Genomic DNA, 10,615 nt, shown 5'->3' with positions numbered 1-10,615 from the left:
GTTTTGTTGTTCCTGTGGTTGTAGATCTTGGTGCAGTGGTGGTTGTGGTCACAGATGGTTTTGATGTCACAACAGTTGTTTCTCCTGGCTTGGTTGTTGTTTCTTCAGGCCCTATGGTTGTGGTCTCAACAACAGCTGTGGTAGCAGTTGTGACTCCTGTTGTGGTTGTCTCTCCCGGTCTTGTTGTTCCTGTGGTTGTAGATCTTGGTACAGTGGTGGTTGTGGTCACAGAGGGTTTTGATGTGACAACAGTTGTTTCTCCTGGCTTGGTTGTTGTTTCTTCAGGCCCTGTGGTTGTGGTCTCAACAACAGCTGTGGTAGCAGTTGTGACTCCTGTTGTGGTTGTCTCTCCAGGTCTTGTTGTTCCAAGGGTTGTAGATTTTGGTACAGTGGTGGTTGTGGTCACAGAGGGTTTTGATGTGACAACAGTTGTTTCTCCTGGCTTGGTTGTTGTTTCTTCAGGCACTATGGTTGTTGTCTCAGCAACAGCTGTGGTAGCGGTTGTGACTCCTGTTGTGGTTGTCTCTCCAGGTCTTGTTGTACCTGTGGTTGTAGATCTTGGTACAGTGGTGGTTGTGGTCACAGAGGGTTTTGATGTGACAACAGTTGTTTCTCCTGGCTTGGTTGTTGTTTCTTCAGGCCCTGTGGTTGTGGTCTCAACAACAGCTGTGGTAGCAGTTGTGACTCCCATTGTGGTTGTCTCTCCAGGTTTTGTTGTTCCCAGGGCTGTAGTTCTTGGTACAGTGGTGGTTGTGGTCACAGAGGGTTTTGATGTGACAACAGTTGTTTCTCCTGGCTTGGTTGTTGTTTCTTCAGGCCCTGTGGTTGTGGTCTCAACAACAGCTGTGGTAGCAGTTGTGACTCCCATTGTGGTTGTCTCTCCAGGTTTTGTTGTTCCCAGGGCTGTAGTTCTTGGTACAGTGGTGGTTGTGGTCACAGAGGGTTTTGATGTGACAACAGTTGTTTCTCCTGGCTTGGTTGTTGTTACTTCAGGCCCTGTGGTTGTGGTCTCAACAACAGCTGTGGTAGCGGTTGTGACTCCTGTTGTGGTTGTCTCCCCCGGTTTTGTTGTTCCTGTGGTTGTAGATCTTGGTACAGTGGTGGTTGTGGTCACAGAGGGTTTTGATGTGACAACAGTTGTTTCTCCTGGCTTGGTTGTTGTTTCTTCAGGCCCTATGGTTGTGGTCTCAACAAGAGCTGTGGTAGCGGTTGTGACTTCTGTTGTTGTTGTCTCTCCAGGTCTTGTTGTTCCTGTGGTTGTAGTTCTTGGTACAGTGGTGGTTGTGGTCACAGAGGGTTTTGATGTGACAACAGTTGTTTCTCCTGGCTTGGTTGTTTTTACTTCAGGCCCTGTGGTTGTGGTCTCAACAACAACTGTGGTAGCGGTTGTGACTCCTGTTGTGGTTGTCTCCCCGGGTTTTGTTGTTCCTGTGGTTGTAGATCTTGGTGCAGTGGTGGTTGTGGTCACAGAGGGTTTTGATGTGACAACAGTTGTTTCTCCTGGCTTGGTTGTTGTTTCTTCAGGCCCTGTGGTTGTGGTCTCAACAACAGATGTGGTAGCGGTTGTGATTCCTGTTGTGGTTGTCTCTCCAGGTTTTTTTGTTCCTGCGGTTGTAGTTCCTGGTACAGTTGTGGTTGTGGTCACAGAGGGTTTTGATGTGACAACAGTTGTTTCCCCTGGCTTTGTTGTTGTTTCTTCAGGCACTGTGGTTGTGGTCTCAACAACAGCTGTGGTAGCGGTTGTGACTTCTGTTGTGGTTGTCTCTCCAGGTCTTGTTGTTCCTGTGGTTGTAGTTCTTGGTACAGTGGTGGTTGTGGTCACAGAGGGTTTTGATGTGACAACAGTAGTTTCTCCTGGCTTGGTTGTTGTTACTTCAGGCCCTGTGGTTGTGGTCTCAACAACAGCCGAGGTAGCGGTTGTGACTCCTGTTGTGGTTGTCTCTCCAGGTCTTGTTGTTCTCAGGGTTGTAGATCTTGGTGCAGTGGTGGTTGTGGTCACAGAGGGTTTTGATGTGACAACAGTTGTTTCTCCTGGCTTGGTTGTTGTTTCTCTAGGCACCATGGTTGTGGTCTCAACAACAGCTGTGGTAGCGGTTGTGACTCCTATTGTGGTTGTCTCTCCAGGTTTTGTTGTTCCTGCGGTTGTAGTTCCTGGTACAGTGGTGGTTGTGGTCACAGAGGGTTTTGATGTGACAACAGTTGTTTCTCCTGGCTTGGTTGTTGTTTCTTCAGGCACTATGGTTGTGGTCTCAACAACAGCTGTGGAAGCAGTTGTGACTCCTGTTGTGGTTGTCTCTCCAGGTCTTGTTGTTCCCAGGGTTGTAGATCTTGGTGCAGTGGTGGTTGTGGTCACAGAGGGTTTTGATGTGACAACAGTTGTTTCTCCTGGCTTGGTTGTTGTTTCTCTAGGCACTATGGTTGTGGTCTCAACAACAGCTGTGGTAGCGGTTGTGACTCCTGTTGTGGTTGTCTCTCCAGGTCTTGTTGTTCCTGCGGTTGTAGATCTTGGTACAGTGGTGGTTGTGGTCACAGAGGGTTTTGATGTGACAATAGTTGTTTCTCCTGGCTTGGTTGTTGTTTCTTCAGGCCCTGTGGTTGTGGTCTCAACAACAGCTGTGGTAGCGATTGTGACTCCTGTTGTGGTTGTCTCTCCAGGTCTTGTTGTTCCTGTGGTTGTAGATCTTGGTGCAGTGGTGGTTGTGGTCACAGAGGGTTTTGATGTGACAACAGTTGTTTCTCCTGGCTTTGTTGTTGTTTCTTCAGGCCCTGTGGTTGTGGTCTCAACAACAGCTGTGGTAGCGGTTGTGACTCCCATTGTGGTTGTCTCTCCAGGTTTTGTTGTTCCTGCGGTTGTAGATCTTGGTACAGTGGTGGTTGTGGTCACAGAGGGTTTTGATGTGACAACAGTTGTTTCTCCTGGCTTGGTTGTTGTTTCTCTAGGCACTATGGTTGTGGTCTCAACAACAGCTGTGGTAGCGGTTGTGACTCCTGTTGTGGTTGTCTCTCCGGGTCTTGTTGTTCCTGTGGTTGTAGATCTTGGTACAGTGGTGGTTGTGGTAACAGAGGGTTTTGATGTGACAACAGTTGTTTCTCCTGGCTTGGTTGTTGTTTCTACAGGCCCTCTGGTTGTGGTCTCAACAACAGCTGTGGTAGCGGTTGTGACTCCTGTTGTGGTTGTTTCTCCAGGTCTTGTTGTTCCTGCGGTTGTAGTTCCTGGTACAGTGGTGGTTGTGGTAACAGAGGGTTTTGATGTGACAACAGTTGTTTCTCCTGGCTTGGTTGTTGTTTCTCTAGGCACTATGGTTGTGGTCTCAACAACAGCTGTGGTAGCGGTTGTGACTCCTGTTGTGGTTGTCTCTCCAGGTTTTGTTGTTCCTGTGGTTGTAGATCTTGGTGCAGTGGTGGTTGTGGTCACAGAGGGTTTTGATGTGACAACAGTTGTTTCTCCTGGCTTGGTTGTTGTTTCTTCAGGCACTGTGGTTGTGGTCTCAACAACAGCTGTGGTAGCGGTTGTGACTCCCATTGTGGTTGTCTCTCCAGGTTTTGTTGTTCCTGCGGTTGTAGTTCCTGGTACAGTGGTGGTTGTGGTCACAGAGGGTTTTGATGTGACAACAGTTGTTTCCCCTGGCTTTGTTGTTGTTTCTTCAGGCGCTATGGTTGTGGTCTCAACAACAGCTGTGGTAGCGGTTGTGACTTCTGTTGTGGTTGTCTCTCCAGGTCTTGTTGTTCCTGTGGTTGTAGTTCTTGGTACAGTGGTGGTTGTGGTCACAGAGGGTTTTGATGTGACAACAGTTGTTTCTCCTGGCTTGGTTGTTGTTACTTCAGGTCCTGTGGTTGTGGTCTCAACAACAGCTGTGGTAGCGGTTGTGACTCCTGTTGTGGTTGTCTCTCCAGGTCTTGTTGTTCCAAGGGCTGTAGATTTTGGTGCAGTGGTGGTTGTGGTCACAGAGGGTTTTGATGTGACAACAGTTGTTTCTCCTGGCTTGGTCGTTTTTTCTTCAGGTACTATGGTTGTGGTCTGAACAACAGCTGTGCTAGCGGTTGTGACTCCTGTTGTGGTTGTCTCTCCAGGTCTTGTTGTTCCAAGGGCTGTAGATATTGGTACAGTGGTGGTTGTGGTCACAGAGGGTTTTGATGTGACAACAGTTGTTTCTCCTAGCTTGGTTGTTGTTTCTTCAGGCACTATGGTTGTGGTCTCAACAACAGCTGTGGTAGCAGTTGTGACTCCTGTTGTGGTTGTCTCTCCAGGTCTTGTTGTTCCCAGGGTTGTAGATTTTGGTGCAGTGGTGGTTGTGGTCACAGAGGGTTTTGATGTGACAACAGTTGTTTCTCCTGGCTTGGTTGTTGTTTCTTCAGGCCCTGTGGTTGTGGTCTCAACAACAGCTGTGGTAGCGGTTGTGACTCCTGTTGTGGTTGTCTCTCCAGGTCTTGTTGTTCCAAGGGTTGTGGATCTTGTTGCAGTGGTGGTTGTGGTCACAGAGGGTTTTGATGTGACAACAGTTGTTTCTCCTGGCTTGGTTGTTGTTTCTTCAGGCCCTGTGGTTGTGGTCTCAACAACAGCTGTGGTAGCGGTTGTGACTCCTGTTGTGGTTGTCTCTCCAGGTCTTGTTGTTCCAAGGGTTGTGGATCTTGTTGCAGTGGTGGTTGTGGTCACAGAGGGTTTTGATGTGACAACAGTTGTTTCTCCTGGCTTGGTTGTTGTTTCTTCAGGCCCTGTGGTTGTGGTCTCAACAACAGCTGTGGTAGCGGTTGTGACTCCTGTTGTGGTTGTCTCTCCAGGTCTTGTTGTTCCAAGGGTTGTGGATCTTGTTGCAGTGGTGGTTGTGGTCACAGAGGGTTTTGATGTGACAACAGTTGTTTCTCCTAGTTTGGTTGTTGTTTCTTCAGGCACTGTGGTTGTGGTCTCAACAACAGCTGTGGTAGCAGTTGTGACTCCCATTGTGGTTGTCTCTCCAGGTTTTGTTGTTCCCAGGGTTGTAGATCTTGGTACAGTGGTGGTTGTGGTCACAGAGGGTTTTGATGTCACAACAGTTGTTTCGCCTGGCTTGGTTGTTGTTTCTTCAGGCCCTGTGGTTGTGGTCTCAACAACAGCTGTGGTAGCGGTTGTAACTCCTGTTGTGGTTGTTTCTCCTGGGCTAGTTGTGGGTCTTGTTCGGGGTGTTGTTGTAAACCTGCCTCCGGTAACTGGTCTTGATGTTGTCTTTTCAGGTGCAGTTGTTGTTTCCTTAGGCACTATGGTTGTGGTCTCAACAACAGCTGTGGTAGCAGTTGTGACTTCAGTTGGTGTTGTCTCTCCTGGTTTGGTTGTTCCTGTGGTTGTAGATCTTGGTGCAATGGTTGTTGTGGTGACAGATGGTTTTGATGTCACAACAGTTGTTTCTCCTGGCTTGGTTGTTGTTTCTTCAGGCACTATGGTTGTGGTCTCAACAACAGCTGTGGTAGCAGTTGTGACTCCCATTGTGGTTGTCTCTCCAGGTTTTGTTGTTCCTGTGGTTGTAGATCTTGGTGCAGTGGTGGTTGTGGTCACAGAGGGTTTTGATGTGACAACAGTTGTTTCTCCTGGCTTGGTTGTTGTTTCTTCAGGCCCTGTGGTTGTGGTCTCAACAACAGCTGTGGTAGCGGTTGTGACTCCTGTTGTGATTTTTTCTCCAGGGCTGGTTGTTGGTCTTGTTCGGGGTGTTGTTGTAAACCTGCCTCCGGTAACTGGTCTTGATGTTGTCTTTTCAGGTGCAGTTGTTGTTTCTTCAGGCACTTTTGTTGTGGTCTCAACAACAGCTGTGGTAGCGGTTGTGACACTTGTTGTGGTTGTCTCTCCAGGTTTTGTTGTTTCTGTCGTTGTGGTCTCAGGTGCCTGGGTAGTTGTGCCTGTAGTTGTTGTGGCTTCTTTACTTGTCGTTGTTGGTATAGTTGGGGTTGTTGTTTCAGCAATTATTGTTGTTTTCTCTGATGTAAAACAAAACAGTTCACAAATTATCAATTTAAATTCCTAAAACCAACCAGTCATTTTTTATTGTTTTGTCCCGGAAAGTATTTCTCTTTTATAGTTTCGTTGTTTTCTTTACCTTTAGTTTTGCTTGTAGTTGTGCTGAATGTAAAGGGGGTTGTAGTGGGGGCTGGGCTTGTTGTTGTCGTGCATGTGTACGTCGTCCTTTCTATTTCCCCATTTTTTCCACACACAGCCTTCATGCACATTTCCATTCCATCGGTGGTATCGTAGAGTACATCCCCATAGTTGTAATATTTTCCACCATAGTAGCACCTACAGTCTGTGGAGCAACACATCAAATTTCAGATTCATGATGTTTTTCAGTCAGTGTAAGTTGTAAATAGTAGTGTCTTAGTGTATGTTTATCTATAGATTAAAATGTTTAGAGTAAGTGTACCCATTCAGCCCACCAAAATCTAAGTTTACATATTTTTCATAGATACTAATATGGTTTATAAACATGATCATTTGTTAAAATGAAGGATTAATATCTCATTTGAAAGTACATTTATTTGCATATGTATATTTTAAAGAACAAATTAAAGAAATTTTATGAATAAAGTCAAAAGTCTGGCACGGGCTTTATTGGTACTGAAGTGCCATTTAAGTCCACCTGTGTTCCAAATAAGCCCACAATCACATTTATTGACAGAAATTTAAACATTTATTATATTTTTCAGGTAGTAAACATATTCATTCAGTTACATGTTATACATGTTAAACACAATTTATTTTTTGAACTTGGATTTAATGTTTTGCTTGTATCAATGGACTTCCACAAACATGACTAAGTTGTCAAACTAATTTTCGTTGTCTTCAGTATTTAACATTTCATTGAACATTTTATTTAATATTGACAAAATAAAACAATGTATCTGTTTTTTAAAAGTATTCAATGACATTACAGTCCATCAACAATATCTTTTTGAACTTGGATTTAATGTTTGGTTTGTAACAATGAGGATTTTAGGACAGTTGCTGTAATTGTTCCTATTTGTTTTCATTTTTCTCACTGTAAACAAATTATTATGCAAAATTAACTTACATAACAATTCTTCTGGGCAGCGTGTGATCTGTGATGTACTCGTGTTAATGAAGTTTGTGAGGTATAACAACATCCAACACAGGATTACAGTGAAAAGCTATCAAATCTCAAAATTTCAGTCTTTCCTACTGAAACATATAAGATGGGCTTAAATGGAACACACTGGACTTAAATGGTTCTACAGTGACTACCAGGGAAATGAAGATAATATGTTCTCACCAAAATGAAACAAATGTGTAAAGAAATGCCTGTAGTCTAAATATGCTGTAAAACTTGCCATCACAGTGATCCCTCTTTTGCCAAACTTTCTGAATTATCAAGGAATTCTTGTTCCAAGTTAGCTTACACTAGCTGTTTTTTGGGTCACTGTACCATTTAAGCCCACCTTGGAAAAAAGACATTTTTTGAAAATATTTCACCCACCCAAACCCTTTTTTGTGTCTTCATTTGAAGATTTATGTAAAATGAATCAGAAAACACTTAGTTTGTGTACTTATCATGTTTAATCCTTAAGCAGTGTATCTATCAATAGGGCTACATGTATTGACTAGTGATTAGCTCGCTACGCTAGCTAGCATGACTCATATTTTCACATAAAACTAAATAGTAAGAAATGACAAAAAACTACTTGTTTGTACACAAAAAAAAATCAGTAATTTCTCAAATTACATGATATGAATGTACTTAACAAGTCACGGCTGAAAATAGTTGAAAAGAGGTTCTTTCTGAGGGGTCCCAAAACAACAAAGGCGACTTTATCAGAGCCTCCTTGAGACTGCATGAATGTAGGCGAGCCTTATTTAATATCAACAAATGTGATTGGTGCCAAACAAAAACTGACATATAATTAAGAAATTGTGTGATTGGACCAAATAATGTATAACATCAGACAGGCCCCTCTTTTTTTTACACTGACTTCAAAGTTGCAAGTGGGCTTAAATGGTGCCTGGGCTTAATGGGTACACTTACCCTACCTTTAGTGTGCATATGTGTACTTACATTCATCTTTGTGGTCGCATGTAATTCCATTTCCTTTACATTCACTGAAATAGAAACAAAACAAGATGTGTTATCACTCAGTGGTCTGTCATTCAAAGTAAAATTTACCACACAAAAATTACAAAATTTAAATTCTCTAAAATCAAATATATTCTCTGGCCTTTTTCTGTTCATCTTAGATTTAAATTATTCTGTATGGGAAGACTCTCCACAGTTAACAGTGTCTCTCTTATTTGCATACATTCATGATGTTACTAACAACAGTCTTTCTTAAACTTTTTCAAAAATCATAAGTTACCCCTTTTAAAAAGAAGTCAAAACCAGGGGGGGGGACTAACTTTTAGTCCAAGCTTTTATTCTCTTGCCTGAAGCTGGTATGAAATTATGGTAGCGTGTTCTCTGCCAAACTTAGGGTCCCTGCTTTCTACAGCTGAGAGGTAGATTAGATACAGATTGTATTTTGACAGATTTACCTTCAGTGGAGAAATATCATGAACGTCTGACGAAATCTAAATTATTTTTTGCTCAGTTTTAGTCATCAAAGATCTATTTTTGGCTAGTCTTAGTTTGATCTTTCTCATGGAAAAAAGGCTGCTGACAATTTTTTGTCAGAGTTTTAGTCAGCAAAAAATTAACACTGGGTGTGAGGGACCCTGTCTGCTCTGACATTGTCAAAATAAGATAAAATAAACTGTCACTTTTTTAGAAAAAAAAAAAAAAGATTTGGTGGGAAAAAAATGAATTTTTGAGATTTTAAAGTCATATATATAAGAAAACTTATTGTAAGTGTTTAAAAAGCATGCCAGTGAAAAATGTGTGACACACAGAAGTCCACAAAGAACTGTGCCTTTTGAAAACTTCTCTCATAAATAGGACACTGGCAGAGATTGGATAGATAGGACTTTATCATTTTGATGAATAAGCTGGGCAAAGTGAGAGTACTGTCACTCAAAAATATTGGTAATCCAATCAGTATCCTAGATAACCTTTTAAATCGCTAAAATGCTTCATTGCTGATTGTCTTACAGCCTTGATTCAGGAGTAATTCTATTAAAGACACGTACCAGCGGTAGCAGTTTTTGCTTGGAACTCTGTCTCCGATGTCGTAATGGTTGCCTTGTTCATCGTAGCAGCCGCATTGTTCCCAAGAAACACACTTCATAGAGTCTTCATCAAAGTAGGGATGAGTAGGTGGACACTTTGGATAGCAGCCTGTAAAGCCATCACTGGATGTTTAGTTGTCAGGATCACATTCAGAGTAGTCTACTTGTCCTTCACACATCTACACCTTTACCTCGACCCAGACAGGGCCCCCACACATAACAGTGATTGGCCGGATGCAGTAAATGCTACAAAGTGTTAATCCTTCTTTCTAGAGTTACAGTACTCCCATTACATCGTTTCATAAGAATCAGCTGTTCACATACTGTCATGCTAACTTCTCTGTACTAGCTACCTATAAAATCTAGGGCAGACAAAAACTCTCCATGGTCAGGGACCATCAAGTCTTTAATTACCCCTCTAGAACATTACGCTCCCAGAATGCATGTTTGTTCTAAGTACCTTCAGTCTATAACAGAGGTATGGGAGGTAGAGGCCTCTCTACCTGAGGATGATCTACCTGCCTGGGTTTGGGAGGAAGATACCATCTTAACCTTTCAAAATAAGTATAATAACTTTTTATTCCCTTTTTGAAAGAGCTTATAGTTTGGTGAGGGAGTTTAGAAACCAGGCTCTAGCTTAGTTAGGTTAGGGGGGTTTTACTCAGGGTTAGACCAGCTTGTAGTTATGCTTGCGTAAACTTCCTAACATGACTTGCAGGCTTTATTATTTATTTATTACAGTCTATATTGTTGAAAAATACTTTTGCAAGAGCTACAATCTAAGTGGTGAAAAGGGGGTTAAAGTGGTAATAAGAATAAGTTACAGGTGGCAAAAATGGTCAAGAAATGAAGAAGTGGCAAAAATGGGTGAAAAGAGGCAAAATAGGCAATTGCAAAATCTGGGTAAAAATTGAAAAAAAAAATAGGGTGAAAAAGTGGCAAAAATTGATAGAAAAATGAGTTACAGGTGGAAAAAATGGTCAAAAAGTGGTAAAAGTAAGGGGAAAAATAGTGAAAAGTGACTAAAATTGGCAAAAAGCAGCAAAAGTGACAAAAAGTGAAAAGGCAGCTTAAATGGGCAACAAGTGGCAAAGAAAGGCAAAAAATTGGGAAAATTGTGAAATATCAAAAAGCACAATAAAAGAGACAAAAAAGTGTAAACAGTTGATAAAGAAGTGGCAACATCGGCTTAAAAGGCAGAAAAATTTATCAAAAGTGACAAAAAAATGAAAAAAAGGGGAACACATCTGATAATTAGGGCCATGGAAATATACAGACAAAAAAGTAAAGGTTGACAATTAAAGCCAGCTTCACACAAGTGGGAAAAAACTGATTTATGTGACTTGCAATGAATAGTCTCTGTCAAAGTTTAGCCTATGTTTTTCAAGGTTTTCTGGGTGAAAAATATTTCAAATGAAGACATAAAAGAGCCACGCATTGAGTATCACTGGTCTAGACCTGCCCATTTTTGTGAGGTGTCTT

General features: G+C 42.3%; 2 protein-coding genes across 2 annotated transcripts in view; both read right to left on the bottom strand.

The window, feature by feature from the left end:
* Positions 1-1,010: 1,010 nt before the first annotated feature.
* Positions 1,011-2,062, bottom strand: LOC121506700 (salivary glue protein Sgs-3-like). Its single transcript, XM_041782553.1, has 2 exons — positions 1,343-2,062; positions 1,011-1,088 (listed from the first exon to the last, which is right to left on the bottom strand). Exons 1-2 carry the CDS (start codon positions 2,060-2,062, stop codon positions 1,011-1,013), a joined length of 798 nt encoding a protein of 265 aa, XP_041638487.1.
* A 1,426-nt stretch (positions 2,063-3,488) lies between these two features.
* Positions 3,489-10,615, bottom strand: part of LOC121506693 (mucin-5AC-like) — a 30,192-nt gene continuing 23,065 nt past the window's right edge. The window contains exons 26-27 of the mRNA XM_041782540.1: positions 9,095-9,242; positions 3,489-3,567 (exon numbers count right to left, since the gene is read on the bottom strand). Coding sequence (XP_041638474.1) covers positions 3,489-3,567; positions 9,095-9,242 — 227 coding nt within the window. The remainder of the gene's footprint in view (positions 3,568-9,094; positions 9,243-10,615) is intronic.

This window comes from Cheilinus undulatus, linkage group 1, assembly GCF_018320785.1.
Source record: "Cheilinus undulatus linkage group 1, ASM1832078v1, whole genome shotgun sequence".
Lineage (NCBI taxonomy): Eukaryota > Metazoa > Chordata > Actinopteri > Labriformes > Labridae > Cheilinus > Cheilinus undulatus.
This window is presented reverse-complemented; position numbering and strand designations above follow the sequence as displayed.